At 39.5% G+C, this 25,931-nt stretch overlaps 1 protein-coding gene across 2 annotated transcripts in view; it reads right to left on the bottom strand.

The window, feature by feature from the left end:
- Positions 1-25,931, bottom strand: part of LOC150075716 (uncharacterized) — a 506,024-nt gene that overhangs the window by 20,087 nt on the left and 460,006 nt on the right. For both annotated transcript variants that reach the window (XM_090387689.1, XM_090387690.1), the window contains exons 13-14: positions 15,765-16,046; positions 3,826-3,927 (exon numbers count right to left, since the gene is read on the bottom strand). In XM_090387689.1, coding sequence (XP_090243815.1) covers positions 3,826-3,927; positions 15,765-16,046 — 384 coding nt within the window. The remainder of the gene's footprint in view (positions 1-3,825; positions 3,928-15,764; positions 16,047-25,931) is intronic.

Raw genomic sequence — 25,931 nt, 5'->3', positions numbered from 1 at the left:
CCAGATATTGACTGGAATTTGGGGGCTGGTCACTCACACAGTAGCAAGGCTTTTGTGGATTTATTGGATGATTGTTTTCTACATCAGCATGTTTGGGAGGCAACTAGAGGGAGTAATACTCTTGATTTGATTATCAGTAGTGATTCTTCATGCATTAAGAATCTGCAGATAAATGAACCACTTGGTGGCAGTGATCACAGTGTGCTGAAGTGGGAGTTACTCAAAGAGGTAACTACCATTAGGGGTAAAGGGAAGGGGTATTGCCTTCGTAAAGGAGACTACAATGGACTGAGACAGTATTTAAATTCTATACAGTGGGATCAACTGATGATATTGCCAACAGCAAATTCAAAATGGGAAGCATTCAAAGAACTTATCGTGGAAGCTACTAGGCTTTACATACCAACTAAGAAATATTGTTCAAGGTTTAGGCCTAAATGGTTGTCAGATGAACTAATGAGGCATATGGCAGAGAAGAAAAATGCATGGGATACATACAAATTAACACGTGACACGGACGCCTATGATAGATACAAGTTGATCTGTAACCAAGTTACAAAGGAGGTTAGGCAGGCGAAGGCAGATTACGAGAGATCCTTGGCAAGGGATGCGAAGAAAAACAGCAAAGAGTTCTTTACTTATGTAAACTCTAGAAGGAAGGGGATGAATCAGATTGGTCCACTTGAGATCGATGGGTCAACTGTTGATGACCCTGCTCGGGTAGCTAACAAACTAAATGAATATTTTGCATCGACATTCACACATGAGGAGTTATTCAGCGAGGGGAATGCCAGAGGTGTATTCAACTCTAGCAGTAAGCTAGAGAATCTTGTAATAACTGAGAGCAAAGTGGAGGAGAAATTGTTGAAGATAAACACAAGAAAGGCACCTGGGGTGGATGGGTTCTATCCAGTTATATTAAAGGAGGCAGCAAAGGAGGTAAGCAAACCCTTAGCCATAATTATGAGAGCTTCCTTGGACTCAGGGGAGGTACCCATTGACTGGAGATGTGCAAATGTGACCCCAATTCACAAAGGGGGATCAAAGGCTGACACAAGTAATTATAGACCTGTGAGTTTAACTTCTGTTCCCGGAAAATTAATGGAGGCACTGGTGAAAGAAGCACTGCAGGATCATCTAGACAAGACTTCAGTTATAGCTAGGACACAGCATGGTTTTGTTAAGGGGAAGTCTTGCCTGACCAATTTGATTGGATACTATGATGCAGTCACAAAAGAACTGGATGCAGGGAATAACTTTGATATTATATACTTGGATCTTAGAAAGGCTTTTGATACTGTTGCACATGGAAGACTGCTGCACAAATTGGAGCAGTGTGGCATTGGAGGCAAGTTGCTGCTATGGATAAAGGGGTGGTTGAGGGGGAGAAGACAGAGAGTGGTAATCAATGGACACTGCTCATCGTGGACTAATGTTATTAGTGGAGTCCCTCAGGGTTCAGTATTGGGGCCTTTATTGTTTTCTGTATTTATAAATGATATTGATGATGGTATATCAGGCTTAATGTCCAAGTTTGCAGACGATACGAAGGTTGGCAGGGTTGTCAAGGACACTACTGACACTATGCTGCTGCAACAGGATTTGGAAAGGTTGAGCAGATGGGCTTCGAGGTGGCAAATGAAGTTTAACATTGACAAATGTAAAGTACTACATATGGGAAACAGCAACCCCAGAGCAACGTATCAACTCTGTGGTACTACACTGACAGTGGTAGAGAATGAAAGGGACCTGGGGGTGGTGGTGCAGGCAGATATGAAGTTCTCTGAGCAGTGCAGACGAGCTGCAAGAGTAGCTCATGGTGTATTGTCAATGATATATAGGAATTTTTCTAGCAGGGATAAGGAGGTGATTATTCCCTTGTATAAGGCAATGGTCAGGCCACGCCTAGAGTACTGTATACAGGCCTGGAGGCCTCATTTCAGGAAGGATGTAGAGCTGCTGGAACGAGTACAGAGAAGGGCAACTAGATTGGTGAATGGGACAAAGGGGTTCTCTTACGAAGAAAGGCTTAAGTTTTGCAAATTACAGTGTCTGGAAACCAGGCACCAGCGGGGTGATCTGATAGAGGTGTACAAAGCCTTGAATGGTTTGAGCATGCTCAATGCTGATGGGATTCTTCCTCTAGCTCAGAAAAATCACCTGAGAGGGCATAAATTCAAATTGAGGAAAGACAGATGTAGGATAGATGTGCGGAAATTTGCCTTTAGCCAGCGGGTGGTTGGTGGGTGGAACAGACTTCCATCCCTTGTCGTGGAAGTTGATAGCCTAAATAAGTTTAAGGCTCAGCTGGACAGGTATTTCGAACGAACAGAGGGGTGAAGTGGAAGTGGTTATTTTTATTTATTTATGTTACTTTTTTTTTTTTTTTTTTTTGGCTGATGCTGCATAAGCTTGCTTTCTTGCATCAAATGCCTCTACTAATGCTAATGCTAATCATTTTTTGGTTTTAAAATATTTGCATCAAAACTCAATATGGTCAAAGAAATGGAAAATTTTAACTGAAAATATAGGCATGAGAAAAGATGTGCACCAAGATGGTGCCAAAAATTTTGAATGAAGTTCAAAGAATGAGAAGTCTCGAAGTTTGTGTAGATATTTTGAAAAAAATTGAAGAAGTCCAGACTTTCTGAGTACTGAAAGTCTGAACTTACATTGCAAGTACTGATTACTTGCAATGAAAGTTGGTTGTTCCATTATGAACCAGAATCTAAAAGACAGTCAGTGCAATGGAAGACAAAACAATCCCCCAGACCAAGAAAATCAAGAATGTCAAAATCAAAAATGAGAACCATTCCTCCTGCTTTTTCGATATTAAAGGAATTATTATGGCTGAATATATCCCACCAAATCAGAATGTCAGTAAACATACTACACTGAAGTTGTGACAAGGGTGCATAAAAAAATTCAAAGGAAGAGACCTGAATTGTGAAAGGATGGTTGAATGCTTCATCAAGACAATGCTTCAGCATGCAGTGTGCTGACTGTTTGCCAGTTTCTGCCTAAAACACAAATCCTGTGTGTGAATGTGCACTCTACTTGCCAGATTTAGCCCTTTTGACTTTTTTCTCTTCCCTAATCTGAAAAATGGAAGTCCACTGAAGGCTTCCAGAAAAAAACTGACTGAAATGTTATAAGGAGTTACAGAAGATGACTCCCAGTAATGTTTCTGTGTTTGGAAGAAATGTATGAAACAGTTGTATGCAAGCCCAAGGCAGTTATTTTGAATGGGTTAACTTGTAAGGTACAAAATATTTCATTATATTTATTTTATTGTAACAGTCACATTTAATAGCCAAAATTCGAAGATAAACTGTTAGATGGGATGGACAGGTGAAATGGGAGGTGGTTTGGCTGATGCTGTATAGTTAGTGCAATTTGATGCTTGTGTGGGTTAAAAATAAACTATTTTTAAATTATTCACATGGTATAAAGAGCGCTTTTACTTTATATATGCCAGGTGGGCAGGAGTAGCAGTGCTTAGAACACGCTTCTTGATTAGACCGGGGTTCGAGCCTGTGACCACCAAATATGGAGGATGCGGAAAGGTCACAGAATGACCACTGTATATCACCGTAGCAATATGGCCTTAGTTGCTAATATCCTAAAAACCAAATAACAACTTCATATATGATCTAAAAAACAATTTGCTGTGCCTGTTACCCCCCCTTCCCCAAGACTAGAGTGCCCTTGTTTTCTTATGTTATCCTTCCCCACAGAAATAAACATTAAGCCTAACTTGCCTTTGAATCAAAATGGGGATTTCAAGTTTTTCAGTCTTGAATATTAACTCAAAAATTGAATTACCTTTAGAAGAAATGCTTCTTTTGTTGTGTACTCTTGAATTTCAAAGATATCATCAGAATCTGAGTCACTGCAAATCACGCAACTTCCTAAATGAAGAGGTTCCTACAGCAAAGAATAAGCAGGTGTATTTAGTAGGTGGAACTATTTCATTAATGGAATTGGCAATATTAGAACAAAGGGAAATGTTTATCTTATACAATAGTGATAATGAGATAAAGGAGATTTTTTCAATTTATTTATGCTTATTTTACAAAATTATATGCACTCAAATTATAATTTAATTTATTTTTTAATTAAAAATTAATTTAAATTAAAATAAATTTAAATTAAAATTCATTAAATTAAATTTTTATATTATAATGTATAATATAATTTATTTTTGAGTAGCTTAAATGCAATTTGTGACAGTTTGAAATAGACTGTTTTTCATTTAAATGACCACTCACTCACAACATAAGAGATATGGTATTTAATTTCTGTAATTGTTGACAACCTCTAAATTAAATAATATTAATCATACACTGTTATTAGAAGAACTCTGTGGTATACATTTTGGTTTGGTGTGGATTTTAAGGTCACTTGTGGGGCCATTCAGAACAATTGCAGGTGGGCCCATAGTTTATAGTTTTGCCTTTGCTGCAAATAATCCATAGTTTCAAATTTTATTTTAAACGACTGCACAAAGTAAAAAAAGAAAAAAAAATTAGCAATGCAGAGAGCATCATATTTTTTTGCAGTGTACAGACACTGAGATCCAATAAGAAGGGTAAGTAGGGAAAACATATTCACAATGTTCAAGCCAGAAAGTCCATGGTGGCATTCCAGTCATATGGGATTGATGAGACTCCAGACAATATTTCAATAATTCATGTTTCATCAATGTCATCCACACAGCCGAAACGTCTAATATCTGTTTTTGAAAATGCTTTCTTCGATTTCTCCACAGGAAAATTCCAGGAATCTGTTTAATTCTTGCATAATTAGAACCATTCATGTTTAAGTTAAACCTAATTATATGCACACCTTGACTGGCACCTGTGTACTGTTATTGATAACAAGCTCACTTTTCTGGTGCACTTTCCTCCAGTTGCTAACATTCTCTGGCTTTGTGACATTGATGCTCACTTCACATTTCATGCAGTGAACATTCCTGTTACTGACAGGCTGGTGTCTATTTGCATGCATTCACAGTTGAAGCTCATGGTTTTAAATTTGTATTTTGCTTGCTCACAGATCTAAAGGTAGTTTTGATTTCAAAAATTAATTAAAAATATGTTATATAAAATTTGGGTTTTTCATAAAGCATGGATTTTTCACATTTATGTTCAGAAAAGATTGAAAATAAAGGTGGCATCAAAAAATTGAGTGACTACAATGTTTATGTGGTTAACATAAGTGGTTGAAGGAAGGAAGTCCTGCTAGAAGAGGCCCAATGGAAGGTATTGAGGAGGGACAGGAATCAGGAGCGCCCTTACAGTTATCATTACAGGAGGATACAGTGATTTGACAAAATCACTTTTACGAAAATGACGTGTCTCAAAATTGTAACAGAATAGTGAATTCCAAGGGGACAAAAGAGTTGTCAGTGACGGAAATGACGTCATTTCTGTCATTGACAAATCTGATTGACAGACAGAAAATAACAATTTGGTATGGAACGACGCTACTCGATGTCACATCCAGTTTGTCGATATGGTCGACAAACTGGAAGTGACAATTTTGAGACTCGCCATTTCCATGTCACATGATAATGTGTTGACTCGTTTAACCAGCATTATTTTCTTGTAACACGTGAATTAGCATTAGCATTAGTAGAAGCATATGATGCAAGAAAGCAAGCTTATGCAGCATCAGCCATAAAAAAATAAAAAAAAACTGCTCCTATTTCACTCCTCTGTTCGATCCAAATATCTGTCCAGCTCAGCCTTAAATTTATTTAGGCTATCAACTTCCACAACAAAGGATGGAAGTCTGTTCCACCAACCAACCACCCGCTGGCTAAAGGCAAATTTCCGCATGTCTATCCTACATCTGTCTTTTCTCAATTTGAATTTATGCCCTCTCAGGTGATTATTCTGAGCAAGAGGAAGAATCCCATCAGCATTGAGCATGCTCAAACCATTCAAGGCTTTATACACGTCAAGCAGATCACCTCGCAGATGCCTAGTCTCCAGACACTGTAATTTGCAGAACTTAAGCCTTTCTTCGTAACAGCAACCCTTTGTTCCATTCATTAATCTTGTTGCCCTTCTCGGTACTCATTCCAACAGCTCTACATCCTTCTTAAAATGAGGCCTTCAGACTTGTATACAGTACTCAAGGGGTGGCCTGAACATTGCCTTATACAAGGGGATAATCACTTCCTTATCCCTGCTAGAAAAATTCCTGTATATCATTGACAAGACACCATGAGCTACTCTTGCAAACCGTCTGCACTGCTCAGAAAACTTCATATCTGCCTGCACAATTACCCCCAGGTCCTTTTCATTCTCTACCACTGTCAGTGTAGTACCACAGAGTTGATACATTACTCTGGGATTACTGCTTCCCATATGTAGTATTTTACATTTGTCAATGTTAAACTTCATTTGCCACCTCTCAGCCCATCTACTCAACTTTTCTAGATCTTGTTGCAGCAAAGTATTGTCATTAGTGTCGTTAAAACCCCTGCCAACCTTCGTATCATCTGCAAACTTTGACACTAAGCTTGATCTACATCATTTATAAATAACATCAACATCATTTATAAATACAGAAAACAATAATGCACCCAACGCTGAACCCCGAGGGACTCCACTAATAACATTAATCGACGATGAGCAGTGTCCATTGATTACCACTCTCTGTGTTCTCCCACTCAACTATCCCTTTATCCATAGCAGCAATTTACCTCCAATGCCACACTGCCCCAATTTGTTCAGCAGTCTTCCATGTGCAACAGTATCTAAAGCCTTTCTAAGATACAAATATATGATATCAAAGTTATTCACTGCATCCAGTTCCTTTGTGACCACATCATAGTATCCAATCAAATTGGTCAGGCAAGACTTTTCCTTAACAAAACCATGCTGTGTCTGCGCTATAACTGAAGTCTTGTCTAGATGATCCCGCAGTGCTTCTTTTACCAGTGCCTCCATTAATTTTCCTGAAACAGAAGTTAAACTAACAGGTCTATAATTACTTGTGTCAGCCTTTGATCCTCCTTTGTGAATAGGGGTCACGTTCACACATCTCCAATCCATGGGTCCCTCCCCCGAGTCCAAAGAAGCTCTCATAATTATGGCTAAGGGTTTGCTTACTTCCTTTGCTTCCTCCTTTAATATAACTGGATAGATCCTATCCACCCCGGGTGCCTTTTTTATGTTTATCTTCAACAATTTCTCTTCCACTTTCCTCTCAGTTATTACAAATACATCTAGCTCATGCCAGAGTTTAATTCACCTCTGGCATTCCCATCCCTGAATAACTCGTGATGTGTGAATGTAGATGCAGAATACTCATATTGTGTGTTAGCCACCTGAGCAGGATCATCAACAGTTAGCATTAGCATTAGTAGAGGCATATGATGCAAGAAAGCAAGCTTATTCAGCATCAGCCAAAAAAAAAAAAAAAACCACTTCCATTTCACCCCTCCGTTCGCTCGAAATACGTGTCCAGTTGAGCCTTAAATTTGTTTAGGCTATCAACTTCAACAACAAGTGATGGAAGTCGGTTCCACCAACCAACCACCCGCTGGCCAAAGGCAAATTTCCGCCCATCTATCCGACATCCGTCCTTCCTCAATTTGAATTTATGCCCTCTGAGCTGATTATTCTGAGCAAGATGAAGAATCCCATTGGCATTGAGCGTGCTCAAACCATTCAAAGCCTTATACACCTCTATCAGATCACCTCGCCGGTGCCTAGTCTCCAGACTCTGTAATTTGCAAAACTTAAGCCTTTCTTCGTAAGAGCAACCCTTTGTTCCATTCACTAATCTTGTTGCCCTTCTCTGTACCCGTTCCAGCAGCTCTACATCCTTCTTGAAATGAGGCCTCCAGACCTGTATACAGTACTCAAGATGTGGTCTAACCATTGCCTTATACAAGGGAATAATCACCTCCTTATCCCTGCTATATCCTGTATATCATTGACAAGACACCATGAGCTACTCTTGCAGCTCGTCTACACTGCTCAGAGAACTTCATATCTGCCTGCACAATTACCCCCAGGTCCTTTTCATTCTCCACCACTGTCAGTGTAGTACCGCAGAGTTGATACGTTGCTCTGGGGTTACTGTTTCCCATATGTAGTACTTTACATTTGTCAATGTTAAACTTCATTTGCCACCTCTCAGCCCATTTGTTCAATCTTTCCAGATCCTGTTGCAGCAGCATAGCATCAGTGGTGTCCTTAAAAACCCTGCCAACCTTTGTATCATCTGCAAACTTGGACATTAAACTTGATATCCCATCATCAATATCATTCATAAACACCAAAAACAACAACGGACCCAACACTGAACCCTGAGGAACTCCATTAATAACATTAGTCCACGTTGAGCAGTGTCCATTGATTACCACTCTCTGTCTTCTGCCACTCAACCATCCCCTTATCCATAGCAGCAATTTGCCTCCAATGCCACACTGCTCCAATTTGTGCAGCAGTCTTCCATGTGCAACAGTATCAAAAGCCTTTCTAAGATCCAAATATATAATATCAAAGTTATTCCCTGCATCCAGTTCTTTTGTGACTACATCATAGTATCCAATCAAATTGGTCAGGCAAGACCTGCCCTTAACAAAACCATGCTGCGTCTGAGCTATAACTGAATTCTTGTCTAGATGATCCTGCAGTGCTTCTTTAACCAGTGCCTCCATTAATTTTCTTGGAACAGAAGTTAAACTAACAGGTCTATAATTACTTGTGTCAGCCTTTGATCCTCCTTTGTGAATTGGGGTTACATTTGCACATCTCCAGTCTATGGGTACCTCCCCTGAGTCCAAAGAAGCTCTCATAATTATGGCTAGGGGTTTGCTTACTTCCTTTGCTGCTTCCTTTAATATAACTGTATAGATCCCATCCACCCCAGGTGCCTTTTTTATGTTTATCCTCAACAATCTCTCCTCCACTTTCCTCTCAGTTATTACAAAATCATCCAGCTCACTGCCAATGTTTACTTTACCTACGACATTCCCCTTCCTGAATAACTCCTCATGTGTGAATGTAGATGCAAAATACTCGTTTACATTGTTAGCCACCTGAGCTGGATCCTCAACTGTTGAGCCATCAACATCCAGTGGACCAATCTGATTCATCCCTTTCCTTCTTGAGTTTAAATAGGTAAAGAACTCTTTTCTGTTTTTCTTTGCATCCTTTGCCAAGGATTTTTCGTAGTCTGCCTAATCTCCTTTGTGACTTGGTTACAGACCAACTTATATCTATCATAGGCTTCCATGTCACCCATTAATTTGTATGTATCCCATGCATTTTTCTTCTCTGCCACATGCCTCATTAGTTAATCTGACAACCATTTAGGCCTAAACCTTGAACAATATTTCTTAGTTGGTATGTAAAGCCTGGTAGCCTCCAAGATTAGGTCCTTGAATGCTTCCCATTTTGAGTTTGCTGTTGGTAACATCATCAGTTGGTCCCACTGTATAGAATTTAAATACTGTCTCAGACCATCATAGTCGCCTTTCCGAAAACAAAAACCCTTCCCTTTACCTCTGATGGTAGTTACCTCCTTGAGTAAATCCCACTTCAACACACTGTGATCACTGCCACCTAGTGGTTCATTTATCTGCAGATTCTTAATGCATGAAGAATCACTACTGATAATCAGATCAAGAGTATTGCTCCCTCTTGTTGCCTCACGAACATGCTGATGTAGAAAACAATCATCCAATAAATCCACAAAAGCCTTGCTATGGTACGAGTGACCAACCCACAAATTCCAGTCAATATCTGGGAAATTAAAATCCCCCATTATAAGGCCCTCTGATTTACTGGCCAACTCTATTTCCCTGTACAATATCTTATTATACTCATCAGAGTCATTAGGCCTATAGCACACTACTACTCTCAGTTTTGATTTCCCTATGCTTATGTAACACTAAACTGACTCGACACTGCCCTGTCCATCGATGTCGACTGGCTTCACTTCCTTGGACTTTATGTGTTTCTTAACTAATAGCATAACCCCTCCTCCCCTCCTGTCCTGTCTATCCTTTCTATACGCATTGTATTCCCCAAATTCCAGTTCCGCATTCCTTATATCTGTGTGACACCACGTCTCTGATATCCCAACAATATCTGCCTTTGATGTTTTGAGCAATACCTCAAATTCATCAAATTTATTTACCAAACTCCTAGCATTGGTGTACACGCAGGTATACATGCACCTGTTTCTATTCTTGGCTACCCTAACACAACCCATGTGTTAACTTGTACCGCAATGACTCCCAGCAGTCTCTGAAATATCCTGCATATCCTGAAATATCCTAGATATCTAAATAGGGACTCAACCCGTGCCAAACGGAAGAGCAAAATGATGATGTTGAATGTGACATACCATTGCAAAAAAAGGGGTCAGAAATGTGAAAGTCATAGGTTGAACCATCAATGTCCAGTGGACAAATCTCATTCATCCCTTTCCTTCCAGAGTTTATATAGGTAAAGAACTCTTTGCTGTTTTTCTTTGCATCCTTTGCCAAAGATTTCTCGTAATCTGCCTTCGCCTGCCTAACCTTCTTTGTAACTTGGTTACAGACCAACTTATAGCTATCATAGGCTTCTGTGTCACGTGTTAATTTTTATGTATCCCGTGCATTTTTCTTCTCTGCCATATGTCTCAATAGTTCATCTGACATCCATTTAGGCCTAAACCATGAACAATATTTTGAGGCAGTGTTAGGTGGGTCGGAAAACTGCTATCTTGGGGGTGATTCACAGACTAATAGAATGGTAGCCATAGGCAAAGGTGAAAGTCATTCTTGCACTGCTTATATTGGAATGAGCAGCATCCTGGAAAGCGAGGTACTGGGGATTTCAAGGGCTGCAGGGAGTCATCATGGAACAAGTAAATACATGGGTTGTGTTAGGGTAACTAAGAGTAAGAATAGCTGTATGTATGTTTGCATGTACACCAATGCTACGAGTATTGTAAATAAATATGATGAATTTGAAGTGCTTGTTAAGACCTCAAAAGTGGATATTGTTGGAATGTCAGTGACATGGTGCCACACCGATATAAGCAGTGGAGAATTGGAATTTGGGGAATACAATGTGTACAGAAAGGATATACAGGACAGGAAGGAAGGGAGGAAGGGTTATGCTGTTAGTTAAGAAACACATAAAATCTAAGGAAGTGCATCCAATTGATATTGGTGGACAATGCAATGTGCAGTCAGTGTGGTGTGACATAAGCACTGGGAAAGGGGGAAAATGAGAGTAGCTGTGTATTATAGGCGTAATGAATCTAATTAGTATAATGAGCAATTCTGCAGAGAAATAGAGTGGGCTAGTAAATCAGAACGTCTTATAATGGGGGATTTTAACTTTCCACGTATTGACAGGGATCTGGTGGGTTGGTCACTTGCATACTAGCAAGACTTTTGTAGATTAATTGGATGACAGTTTTCTACACTCAGGGAAGTGGAAAGTGAAAAAGACCTGTTGTAATTGTGCGGCCAAATATGAAGTTTGCTGAGCAGTGCAGATGGGCTGCCTGGGCAGGTCATGGAGTCTTGTCAATGATATATAGGAATTTTGCTAGCAGGGACAGGGAGGTGATAATCCTGTTATACAAGGCAATGGTCGGGCCACACCTAGAGTACTGTGTACAGGCTTGGAGGCCTCATTTCAAGAAGAATGTAGAGCTGCTGGAACGAGTACAGAGAAGGGCAACAAGATTAGTGAATGGAACAAAGGGGTGCTCTTACGAAGAAAGGCTTAAGTTTTGCAAATTACAGTGTCTGGAGACTAGGCACCAGCGAGGTGATCTGACAGAGGTGTATAAAGCCTTGATTGGTTTGAGCATGCTCAATGCTGATGGGATTCTTCCTCTCGCTCAGAATAATCACCTGAGTGGGCATAAATTCAAATTGAGGAAAGACAGATGTTGGATAGACGTGCGGAAATTTGCCTTTAGCCAGCGGGTGGTTGGTTGGTGGAACAGACTTCCATCCCTTGTCGTGGAAGTTGATAGCCTAAATAAGTTTAAGGCTCAGCTGGACAGGTATTTTGAACGAACAGAGGGGTGAAGTGGAAGTGGTTTTTTTTTTTTTTTTTTTTTTGGCTGATGCTGCATAAGCTTGCTTTCTTGCATCAAATGCCTCTACTAATGCTAATGTGCTGATCTTATGTGTTTTTGCATCATTTAAGTATATTTCATATTGTGAATGCCTTCACAACAAGTTTCCATGGTATTGCACTACCTCGAATAAGTAACACTTCTCTAATAATGACACTAATGACAGTATGCTGCTGCAACAGGATCTAGAAAAGTTGAGCAGATGGGCTGAGAGGTGGCAACTGAAGTTTAACATTGACAAATGTAAAGTACTACATATGGGAAGCAGTAACCCCAGAGTAACCTATCAACTCTGTGGTACTACCCTGACAGTAGTAGAAAGTGAAAAGGACCTGGGGGTAACTGCAGGTAGATATGAAGTTTTCTGAGCAGTGCAGATGGGCTGCAAGAGTAGCTCATGGTGTCTTGTCAATGATATACAGGAATTTTTCTAGCAGGAATAAGGTGGTGATTATCCCCTTGTATAAGGCAATGGTCAGGCCACACCATGAGTATTATATAAACGTCTGGAGGCCTCATTTTAAGAAGGATGTAGAGCTGTTGAAACGAGTACAGAGAAGGATAACAAGATTAGTGAATGGAACAAAGGATTGCTCTTACGAAGAAAGGCTTAAGTTTTTTCAAATTACAGTATCTGGAAACTAGGCATCTGCAATGTAATCTGATTGAGGTGTATAAAGCCTTAAATGGTTTGAGCATGCTCAATGCTGATGGGAGTTTTCCTTTTGCTCAGAATAATCGCCTGAGAGGGCATAAATTGAAATTGAGAAAAGACAGTTGTAGGATAGATGTGCAGAAGTTTGCCTTTAGCCAGCAGGTGGTTGATTGCTGGAACAAACTCCCATCTGTTGTTGTAGAAGTTGATAGCTTAAACAGATTCAAGGCAGAACTAGACAAACATTTGAAGTGAGTGGATGGGTGAAATGAGAAGGATGTGTGTGTGTTTTTTTTTTTTTTTGGCTGATTCTATATAAGCTTGCTTTCTTGCATCAATGTGCCCTTTCTAATGCTAATAGAGAAGACTACTGTTACTTATTCTTGGCATATCTACTCTACAGTAATCTTCTTTATTAGAGAAGTTTTACTTATTCGAAGTAGTGCGATACCATGGCAACTCATTGTGAAGGCATTCACAATATGAGATATACTTAAATGGTGCCAATTTTGTAACTACTTATTAGTTGGCTATGTATAAACATGATGCTACAGCTCAAACCTATACGTTTGATAAAATATATATATATATGCAGTGAAACTTCTCCTAACGGACACCTCTCTACAACGGACATTTTCAAATTCCCCAACTCACCTCTGTTGGTTTTAACGTGTTTGCAGCTTCTGTCTAGCGGACATTCTCCGTAACGGACGCGGACAGGCAATCTGCACTGTTTCGTTTAGATTAGCACTTAATTTGATCTCCCCATAATGGACAGCGGGCGAGCTCACGGCCCTTTTTCTAGGAACGTTTCTTCCATGTATTGCCTCAATCGTGTGTTTATTTTCTATTTCCGATTCTCCGAATTTTATCAAGGTTTACGTCGCGGTTCTAAAAACTCTTTTTCAAGAATTTTAAGGTACATGTAAAACTTCTGATGAATTCGGTGTGTGCAAGAGGGAAGCAATATGGTCGGCCTTTTGTCTTTTCAGTTTCAGTTTTCAGTTTTGTTCAGTGTCGTGTGAAGTGCACAATGTCTTCTCGTAAACATTTATCTTTAAAAGATAAAGTCAAACTCATTAATGCGTATGATCGGCAAAAAAATAGTTTTCGCAATTTCGCTGCAAAATTCAAAATCGGGAAGATGCAGGTAAGCGACATCCTAAAGAAAAAAAATGAACTGCTCAAACAATTTAAAACACGGAAATGATCAGGTTCAAAAATCATTCCAGAAAACTGTTGGACTTCAAATTGACAATGTTACGTATGAGTGGTTTTGTTGCAAACGTGCTAAAAAAATTCTAATTAATGGGCCTATTATTAGGGAAAAGGCTTTGGAGGTTGCGAAATCTATGGGAGTAAATGAGTTCAAAGCTTCTGTGGGATGGCTAGACAAGTTCAAAACTCGGCATAAAATTTCTTGGAAAACCGTAAGTGGATCTGTTGATACTGGAGTTGTACTGTCAAATTGGAAGATTTATGTCTTGATTTTGAAGCTAAGGATATTTACAACTGTGACGAAACAGGGTTGTTTTTTAAAGCTCTTCCTGAAAAAACAATGAGTCTAAAAAACGAAAAGTGCCAGGGCGGAAAAATTTCTAAGGAACGCTTGACTGTACTATTGTGTACAAATATGCTGGGAGACTTTGAACAACCTCTTGTTATAGGAAAACCACAAAATCCTCGTTGTTTCAAGGGCATAAAGTTGAATCTTGAATGTTGATTGGAAGTCTAATAAAAAAGCGTTGATGACACGAGATATCATGAGCGAATGGATAAAGTCACTTTAACCAAAACATGATTCGTCAAAACAGAAAAATTATTCTTTTCATGGATAATGCTGCATCTCACCCGCACATTGAATTGTCCAACATTCAAATCGTTTTCCGCCACCAAACACATCTGCATAGTGTCAGCCCTTGGATCAAGGGATAATAAAAAATTTTAAACTTCACTACAGAAAACGTGTTTTAAGACATCTCATTGCAAACATGAACGATGTAACATGTGCAAGTTAACTTGCAAAGAATATCAGCATCCTAGTTGCGATTCAATGGATTTCCTCTTCAGTAAACGCAATTAGAAAACAAACTGTCGTGAACTGTTTTGTAAAGTCTGGCTTCTCAAACGCAAAAATTGAGGTTGTGAACAGCAATGTGGAGCACCAAGAAGAACAAGAACTTCAACATCTATTGATAATGTACGATACTTCAGCTACAAGTGACCCTGGCTACAAAGATATAGACTCGAACCTCACTACAGAAGATGGTGCTATAGATATCAAAGACATTATCATCGATATTTTTCAAGAAGTTCCTCATGAGGATGAAGAAATGGAAGGAGGTCATTATGTTGAAGAACATATTAACGACGAACCACCGATGAAAATGGAAGAAGCGCTCATACAAATCAATCGTTTAAAAATGTTTTTCGCCGCTGAAGTATCTTACTGAAGGATTTTTGATGGTTTCTTCACTCCAAACAAATGTTGAAAACAAAATTATCAGCCAGAAGAAGTGAAGAAGAAAATAAATGATTACTGTATGTATTTTTCTTAAGATAAAGTCATAATATGCATAGCACAATTGTATGTATATTATTTACAAAAATATTGTGCAAAATCTGTATATAATTTAATTTAATTTTACATTAAACGTTTAACGATTTTCTTTATCTCTTGTGTATCTAATTGTATATTATTTATAAAAATATTGTTCAGAATCTGTATATATTTTAATTTAATTTTACATTAAATGTTTAACGATTTTTCTTTCTTTTTTTTTTTTTCTCCCTCAGACTTCTTGTTAGCGGACACTTCTCTCTAACGGACACATTTTTGTTCCCCATGGCTGTCCGTTAAAGGGAAGTTTCACTGTATATATTTCCCCCCCCCCCATTTGGAATTATATTTCAAAGAAAAAAGGGATGTATCTAATAACTTGTTAAACAGAAGGGAGGAAGTTAGATTTGAAACAAAGAGAACACCACTTACCCTTATTACAATACAGCGTCCATTTTTTTCTTTCATCAGCAGCAGTGTAGCATCCCTGATTCCAGTATTTTTTGGAAAAAGGATGGAACTGTCAGTTGCCTGTTCTGGTCTGTAATTTGAGTTTGGTTTTCCAAGGGTTACCAAAAGGGCATGAACGGGATAGAATTTGAGTGTTTTTCCTTTCTTATTCCAAGGATAATCTGTAATTTGTGTACATAGTAATTTCCCAACCATCACAAACCTAACTTCTTCCCGGTTCCAATTTAGCAATTCCAGTGCCATCTGAAAAGTAAGCATATGTTTAAAAAATAATGTCAGAATGTATAAATATAAATGAAATGCAACATATAGGAATTTCCAGTGATAACTTGGAGCCATGGCACATAATAGTATAATGGAAATTTTAAAAAAATTCTACTGTACTAGTACTTATCATATATGTATCTAAGGTAAGGCAGAATCTAGAACATCAGTTCAGTCTGCCAGTACTTATCATATGGTGCAAGAAAACACTAGGCTCTAGCTACACCAACAAAATAAAAAGCATAACTATGTAATTATGTGTTTCCTCATGTAGTGCTGATACATCTGACTTTCTGAATTTCCCATTCATTTGGTCTCTACTATCCATAGTTCAGTAATTAGCAACTTGTTGGCTAAAAGAATGGCCTTTGAAAAGTAATGTATGTGTATATTATTGAGGTTACCTTAAGGGTTTGGGGAAGCTGCTTATGAGGGAAGAAGAGAGGTTGCATGCAGGGCCACCGCAAGTGGGTAGGCAAGGTAAGCGGCACTTACGGGAGGCAGTTCAGGAAGGTGCCAAAAACATTTTTGATATATAAAAGTCGGCCCTCTGTTTAATGAACTTCTTTATAGAGAAATTTTCTATTTGTCGATTTTTTTAAAAAAAAAATTCCCTGTGGTAATTACCTTTAAAATAGTTTCCGTAGAACAAAGAAAATTTCCATATAACTAATGGATTACGAGTGACCTTACTGGGAAGGCATTGTTCGCATCTCTGGCCTTCAGGCAATTGAGCCAATTAGTGCTGCTGCTAAGCACGAATTGAGAGCCACAGTGATTACCATTCTGCAACTTTTAAAACCTATCCAACCACCTGTCCCACACCAAGAAGTCATACTGGTCATTGATTGGTTTTAACCAATCAGATGATCAGCGCGACTTCCATTGTTTACTAGTATTCAACACAGCAGGCAAATAATTCATTTGAAATAAATACAGTATGAAATTGCAGACACGTTAATTTGCTTATTATCTGGATCTGTGCTTCACATTTATATTTTGTAGTTACAAAATCTTTTTCATCAAGTTCTCTGCCCTCAGGCAGGTTCAAGGCTCCACTGGCATCTATCCTTTTAATTTCTGCATAATTTTCTCTTATCATCCAATCCATTCCAATTCTCCTTCTCCCAACAGTTCTCTTCCCACACATCTACTCCTTGATCACTTTCCTCAACATATCATATAAATTTATTTTGTCTTCTTCTTGGTTCTTTTACTAACATTCTCTCTTCTAATTTCCTCAAAATCTTATTACTCACTCTGTCCACCCATTTCACCCTTTCTGTTCTTCTCCACACCCACATCTCGAAAGCTTATAGCTGTCTGATCTCCTCTTTCCCAGTGTCCATGTCTTGGAGCTATATAGTACAACAGTCCATATTAATGTTTCACCGTTTGCTTTCTTAATTCCTTCTTGAAATTTCTTCTCAACAGTTCTTTTCTATTACTAAATACCTCTTTGCCCATTCCAATTCTTGTTTTCATTTCTTTCATGCTTTTTCCATTTTCTATCATTATGCTTCTCAAGTATCTGTCCACCTGTTCTAATATTATTCCATCTAATGTTATAGTGATTTATTCTTCCTGGCCACTCTGAAATTAACATTACCGTGGTGTTATTGCTGTTAATCTTCATATTGTACTCCTTTATTGTGCTGTTCAAAATGTCAAAGGAATTCTGTAATTCTTCCTCATTATTAGCAATCAATATGCTAATAATGTCTTTATCTTCTCCCCTCCTACTACACCTCCTTTCTGCTCTTCTTTGAACTCTTTCATCAAAGCTTCTGCATATGAATTAAATAGTATGGGAATCGTGAAACATCCTAGCCTTACACAACTACCTATGCGAAATCGGTATATTTTAAAGAAAATAGAACAGAGGAACCATTCCAAAAACTTCTGGATTCGGCTAATCATATGGCTGCTATCATTGGCATCGACGCTTCGTTTTTCAGAAGTAAGCACCGTAAGGGAAAAGATTGAAAAGTCGTCATTTCGATTATGAAAGTAGAAGAAGCTATTCAGGATCCGCAACAATATTTAAAAAAAAATTTTTTTTTCTTTCAAAATGGACACATCAATTTTTTCGTTAACTGAAAGGTTTAGAAATGTAAAACAACATGTAGAAATATTTAAAATATTTTTAAATATTTCTGAATTAAAAAACAATGGTGAGTTGACAAATTATTTTCTACCACAGCATGTTCAGCAACTAGAGGGAGTAATACTCTTGATCTGATTATCAGTAGTGATTCTTCATACATCAAGAATCTGCAGGTAAAGGAACCACTAGGTGGCAGTGATCACAGTGTGCTGAACTGAGATTTACTCAGAGGCAACTACCAACAGGGGTAAAGGGAAGGGTTTTTGCTTTCGTAAAGGTACTACAGTGGTCTGAGACAGTATTTAAATTCTGTACGGTGGGATTAACTGATGATGTTACCAACAGCAAATTCAAAATGGGAAGAATTATACCGATTTCGGATTGGTAGGGGTGTAAGGATAGGGTGTTTCATGATCCCCATACTATTTAATTCATATGCAGAATTAATCTTGGAAGTTACTAGGCTTTCCATACCAACCAAGAAATATTGTTCAAGATTTAGGCCTAAATGGATGTCAGATGAACTAATTAGACATGTGTCAGGGAAGAAAAATGCATGGGATACATATAAATTAACAGGTGACACAAAGCCTATGATAGATATAAGCTGGTCTGTAACGACGTCACAAAGGAGGATAGGCAGGCAAAGGCAGACAGATTATGAGACATCTTTGGCAAAGGATGCAAAGAAAAACAGCAAAGAGTTCATGATTCAGACCAGAGCAGCAAAGCAAAAGGTTCAAGCTAATTGGAGTGCTGTGGCTCAGGGGAGAACTGGGGGGGGGGGGGCAGTTGTCCTCTGAATCACAGCCTTTTGAAATCCACTGTTTGTTTGATGTTTGTGGATCAATCAGGAATGGGACATGATATTGCCAAGGAATGTCTTTGTGTGTGTGCACGATGTAAGGAGTGTGAGGAAATCAGGCGCCAACTCAGCGTTGTTATGGATCTATATGAGAGCTTGAAGGACAGGGTGGGATGCTCTCGAAGGATTTAAATTGAGGGGCCCATAAAGCTCTCAGCTGCCCACATAAATGTCAGAGCTTGCACTTGAACATCTCGCAACACAGCTGCAGTCCCCAAGGCAGAATGTGCTGGTCCCAAAGGAACTAGTTGTTGTCGGTGACTCTTTTGTCAGGGAAACGGGGAATATATTGTGCAAAAAGGATAGGTGAAACGGCACAAGGGTATGTCTGCCAGGAGAAAAGGTTGATGACATTGTAGGTCAGATATCATCTTTTAAGGGAACAAAGGGTGATATTGTTGTACACGTTAGCACAAATGATATTAAGAGTAGGAGACTGGTGGAATTACTTAACAAGTAGTAGTAGTAGTGGTGGTGGTGGTAGTGGCATGTGATGCAAGAAAGCAAGTGTATGAGCTTATGCAGCATCAGCCAAAAAAAAAAAAAAAAAAAAAACCCTCCAAATCCTGTCCAGTTCCTCCTTAAATTTATTCAACCTACCAACTTTCACAATGCCAGATGGAAGTTTGTTCCAGCAATTAACCACCCGCTGGCTAAAGGCAAATTTCCACACGTCTATCCTACATCTGTCTTTCCTCAATTTGAATTTATGCCCTCTCAGGTGATATTGTTGCACAGGGAAGACTGCTGCACAAATTGGAGCACTGTGGCATTGGAGGGAAATTGCTGTTATGGATAAACGGATGATTGAGTGGGAGAAGACAGAGTGGTAATCAATGGATACTGCTCTTCATAGACTAATGTTATTAGTGGAATCCCCCGGGGTACATTGTTGGCTCCATTGTTGTTTTCTGTATTCATTAACGATTTTGATGATGGTATATCAGGCTTAATGTCCAAGTTTTCAGCCAATACGAAGGTCGGCAGGGTTGTTAATGACACTAATGGCAGTACACTGATGCAACAGGATCTTGAAAAGTTGAGTAGATGGGCTGAGAGTTGGCAACTGAAGTTTAACATTGACAAATGTAAAGTACTTCATATGGGAAGCAGTAACTGCAGAGTAATGTATCAACTTAAGATTTGCAAATTACAGTGTCTGGAGACTAGGCATCAGCGAGGTGATCTGATAGAGGTATATAAAGCATTGAATGGTTTGAGCATGCTCAGTGCTGATGGGATTCTCCTCTCGCTCAGAATAATCACCTGAGAGGGCATAAATTCAAATTGAGGAAAGACAGATGTAGGATAGACGTGCGGAAATTTGCCTTTAGCCAGCGAGTGGTTGGTTGGTGGAACAGACTTCCATCCCTTGTCGTGGAAATTGATAGCCTAAATAAGTTTAAGGCTCAGCTGGACAGGTATTTTGAACGAACAGAGAGGTGAAGTGGGAGTGGTTTTTTTTTTTTTTTTTTTTGGCTGATGCTGCATAAGCTTGCTTTCTTGCCTGAAATGCCTCTAGTAATGCTAATGCTAATGCTAACTGTGTGGTACTACTCTGACAGAGGTAGAGAGTGAAAAGGACCTGGGGGTAACTGTGCAGGTAGATATGAAGTTTTCTGAGCAGTGCAGACGGTCTGCAAGAGTAGCTGATGGTGTCTTGTCAATGATATACAGGAATTTTTCTAGCAGGCATAAGGTGGTGATTATCCTCTTGTATAAGGCAATGGTCAGGCCACACCTTGAGTACTATATAAACATCTGAAGGCCTCATTTTAAGAAGGATGTAGAGCTGTTGGAACAAGTACAGAGAAGGGCAACAAGATTAGTGAATGGAACAAAGTGTTGCTCTTATGAAAAAAGGCTTAAAGTTTGCAAATTTCTCTCTGGAGACTAGGCACCTGTGAGGTGATCTGATTGAGGTGTATAAAGCCTTGAATGGTTTGAGCATGCTCAATGCTGATGGGATTCTTCCTCTAGATCAGAATAATCGCATGACAGGACATAAATTCAAATTGAGGAAAGACTGTTGTAGGATAAATCTGCGGAAGTTTGTCTTTAGTCAGTGGGTGGTTGATTGCTGGAACAAACTTCCATCAGTTGTTGTAGAAGTTGATAGCTTAAATAGATTCAAGGCAGAACTAGACAAAAATTTGGAGTGAGTAGATGGGTGGAATGAGAAGGGTGTATGTGTGTGTTTTTTTTTTTTTTTTGACTGATGCTATATAAGCTTGCTTTCATGTGCAAGAAAGCAAGTTTATTTGCTTTGTGACCCCAATGGTAATGGTGTCACAAAGCAAATAAGGTAATGCTAATGCTAAATCACTGGAAAGATTTATGCATCAAATTAAATGACATTGGTTGTAATGATTCTGATATTGATGGTGTAGCATTATTTAAGGAATTTAGGGTACTTCAAATTTATATTAAAGGCAATATTACTCCACTTGAAGGGTTACAATATATTGTTAAAAATGATTTTACAGATACTTTTCGAAATGTATCAGTCGCATTAAGAATTTATGTCAATGAGGGGAACACAGTGGTGCCCAAAAATGGCTTAAATTCTTCAAATTGCAGCTTCTAGAGACTAGGCTCCTTCTAGGTGATATGATTGAGATGTTTAAGGCTTTAAATAGTTTGAGCAAGCCGAATGCTGCTCAAACTATTTAGCATTAGCATTAGTAGAGGCATTTGATGCAAGAAAGCAAGCTTACGCAGCATCAGCCAAAAAAAAAAAAAAAAAACATTTCCACTTCACCCCTCTGTTCGTTCAAAATACCTGTCCAGCTGAGCCTTAAACTTATTTAGGCTATCAACTTCCACGACAAGGGATGGAAGTCTGGCTAAAGGCAATTTCCGCACGTCTATCCTACATCTATCTCTCCTCAATTTGAATTTATGCCCTCTCAGATGATTATTCTGAGCAAGAGAAAGAATCCCATTAGCATTGAGCATGCTCAAACCATTCAAGGCTTTATACACCTCTATCAGATCACCTCGCTGGTGCCTAGTCTCCAGACACTGTAATTTGCAAAACTTAAGCCTTTCTTCGTAAGAGCACCCCTTTGTTCCATTCACTAATCTTGTTGCCCTTCTCTGTACTGGTTCCAGCAGCTCTACATCCTTCTTGAAATGAGGTCTCCAGACCTGTATACAGTACTCTAGGTGTGGCCTGACCATTGCCTTATACAAGGGAATAATCACCTCCTTATCCCTGCTAAAAAAATTCCTATATATCATTGACAATACACAATGAGCTACTCTTGCAGCCTGTCTGCACTGCTCAGAGAACGTCTTATCTGCCTGCACAACCACCCCCAGGTCCCTTTCATTCTCTACCACTGTAAGTGTAGTACCACAGAGTTGATACGTTGCTCTGGGGTTGCTGTTTCCCATGTATAGTACTTTACATTTGTCAATGTTAAACTTCATTTGCCACCTCTCAGCCCATCTGCTCAACCTTTCCAGATCCTGTTGCAGCAGCATAGTGTCGGTAGTGTCCTTGACAACCCTGCCTACCTTTGTATCGTCTGCAAACTTCGACATTAAGCTTGATATACCATCATCAATATCATTATGAATACAGAAAATAATAATGGACCCAGCACTGAGCCCTGAGGAACTCCACTAATAACATTAGTCCACGACAAGCAGTGTCCATTGATTACCACTCTCTGTCTTCTCCCCCTCAGCCACCCCTTTATCCACAGCAGCAATTTGCCTCCAATGTCACACTGCTCCAATTTCTGCAGCAGTCTTCCATGTGCAACAGTATCAAAAGCCTTTCTAAGTTCCAAGTATATGATATCAAAGTTATTCCCTGCATCCAGTTCCTTTGTGACTGCATCATAGTATCCAATCAAATTGGTCAGGCAAGACTTCCCCTTAACAAAACCATGCTGTGTCCGAGCCATAACTGAAGTCTTGTCTAAATGATCCTGCAGTGCTTCTTTAACTAGTGCCTCCATTACTTTTCCTGGAACAGAAGTTAAACTCACAGGTCTATAATTGCTTGTGTCAGCCTTTGATCCTCCTTTGTGAATTCAGGTCACATTTGCAAATCTCCAGTCTGTGGGTACCTCCCCTGAATCCAAGGAAGCTCTCATAATTATGGCTAAGGGTTTGCTTACTTCCTCTGCTGCCTCCTTTAATATAACTGGATAGATCCCATCCACCCCGGGTGCCTTTCTTGTGTTTATCCTCAACAATTTCTCCTCCACTTTACTCTCAGTTATTACAAGATTCTCTAGCTTACTGCTAGAGTTGAATACACCTCTGGCTTTCTCCTCGCTAAACAGCTCCTCACGTGTGAATGTGGATGCAAAATATTCATTTAGTTTGTTAGCTACCTGAGCAGGATCATCAACAGTTGACCCATCGATATCAAGTGGACCAATCTGATTCATCCCCTTCCTTCTAGAGTTTACATAAGTAAAGAACTCTTTGCTGTTTTTCTCTGCATCCCTTGCCAAAGATTTCTCGTAATCTGCCTTCGCCTGCCTAACCTCCTTTGTAACTTGGTTACAGATCAACTTGTATCTATCATAGGCTTATGTGTCATGTGTTAATTTGTATGTATCCCATGCATGTTTCTTCTCTGCAATATGCCTCATCAGTTCATCTGACATCCATTTAGGCCTAAGGCGCCTCCGTAGCCAGGTGGGAAGGAGCAGCAATGCGTAGCACACGCTTCTTGATTAGACCGGGGTTCGAACCCGTCACCACCAAATACGGAGGATGCGGAAAGGTCAGGGAATGACCACCGCATATCCCGGAGCAATATGGCCTTAGTTGCTAATGCTCCTAAAAACCAAACAAACAACAAACAAACAACAATTTAGGCCTAAAAATCACCTGAGAGGGCATAAATTCAAATTGAGGAAAGACAGATGTAGGATAGACGTGCGGAAATTTGTCTTTAGCCAGCGGGTGGTTGGTTGGTGGAACAGACTTCCATCCCTTGTGGTGGAGGTTGATAGCCTAAATAAGTTTAAGGCTCAGCTGGACAGGTATTTTGAACGAACAGAGGGGTGAAGTGGAAGTGGTTTTTTTTTTTTTTTTTTTTTGGCTGATGCTGCATAAGCTTGCTTTCTTGCATCAAATGCCTCTACTAATGCTAATGCTAATGCTAATGCTAAACCTTGAACAATATTTCTTAGTTGGTATGTAAAGCCTAGTAGCTTCCAAGATAAGTTCTTTGAATGCTTCCCATTTTGCATTTGCTGTTGGTAACATCATCAGTAGTTGGTCCCACTGTATAGAATTTAAATACTGTCTCAGTCCATCATAGTCACCTTTACGAAAGCAATAACCCTTCCCTTTACCCCTAATGGTAGTTACCTCTTTGAGTAAATCCCACTTCAGCACACTGTGATCACTGCCACCTAGTGGTTCATTTATCTGCAGATTCTTAATGCATGAAGAATCACTGCTAATAATCAAATCAAGAGTATTTCTCCCTCTAGTTGCCTCCCGAACATGCTGATGCAAAAAACAATCATCCAATAAATCCACAAAAGCCTTGGTAGTGTGTGAGTGACCAGCCCCCAAATTCCAGTCAATATCTGGGAAATTAAAATCTCCCATTATAAGACTCTCTGATTTACTGGCCCACTCTATTTCCCTGTACAGTTTCTTATTATACTCATCAGAGTCATTAGGCCTATAGCACACTCCTACTCCCAATTTTGATCTCCCAATGCTTATGTCACACCAAAGTGACTCGACACTGCACTGTCCAGCGATGTCCACTGGCTTCACTTCCTTGGATTTTATGTATTTCTTAACTAATAGCATATCCCCTCCTCCCTTCCTATCCAGTCTATCCTTTCTGTAGATGTTGTACTCCCCAAATTCGAGTTCTGCATTCCTTATATCTGTGTGACACCAAGTCTCTGATATCCCAACAATATCTGCCTTTGATGTTTTGAGCAATACCTCAAATTCATCAAATTTATTTACTAAACTCCTAGCATTGGTGTACACGCAAGTATACATGCACCTATTTCTATTCTTAGCTACCCTAACACAACCCATGTGTTTACTTGTACCGCAATGACTCCCAGCAGTCTCTGAAATATCCCGAATCTGGTTTTTCAGGCTTCTGCTCATTCCAATAGAAGCAGTGCAAGAATCTCTTTCACCTCTGCCAGTGGCTACTGTTAATTTATTCGTCTTTGTATCCCCCCAAGCTAGCAGTTTTCCGACCCACCTAACACTGCCTCGATAGCATCAGCAAATATTCTTGCACCCCTTTCTATTTAAGTGTATCCCATCCCTGTAGAAGCAATCTCTCCTGTTAACAAGTACAGTCCAGGCTGAAAAAAATTCTACCCCTTGAACCTTGCACAATCTTTCCAGGGCCGAATTGATCGACAAGGCTCTCATCATATACTCCCTCCTATCATGTCTGCACAGAATTGCAGACACTTTCAAATTCAGCCCTATTTTTTTTTCAATAGTGACCTGTACTTGTTAAGCAATTCTGCCGGTCTCCTACTCTTGATGTCCCACAAATCCTCTATAAGGTAATAAACAGCTACCTTACAGACAGAAGTGTCTCAGTATGCACAAGGTTCCAGGAATTGACACGCCCTGTGAATAGAGGCTGCCCGCAGGGTTCAATCCTTGGCCCTTTCTTTTATAACATTGTTCTGGACGAATTTCTGACCTTGGATCTGGGTCCCGTGGAAAGCCTGACCTTTGCAGATGACATGATTTTCCTTGTAAAAGGTAACTCACGAGTGGTTGTAGAGCAAAGATCAAATGCCGCCCTCTTGCAGCTGCAGGAGTGGGCACAAATGCACATGCCCAAAATATCGCCTGTCTTCTTATGTCCAAATTGCCTTCTAAAAGGCAATTGGGACATAAGAAGACGTCCACAAATCAA

The sequence above is a fragment of the Mastigoproctus giganteus genome, chromosome 13 (assembly GCF_048544385.1).
Source record: "Mastigoproctus giganteus isolate SK-2022 chromosome 13, ASM4854438v1, whole genome shotgun sequence".
NCBI classification, from domain to species: domain Eukaryota; kingdom Metazoa; phylum Arthropoda; class Arachnida; order Uropygi; family Thelyphonidae; genus Mastigoproctus; species Mastigoproctus giganteus.
The sequence above is the reverse complement of the archived record's forward strand: the minus strand, read 5'-3'. Positions and strand labels throughout refer to the sequence as shown.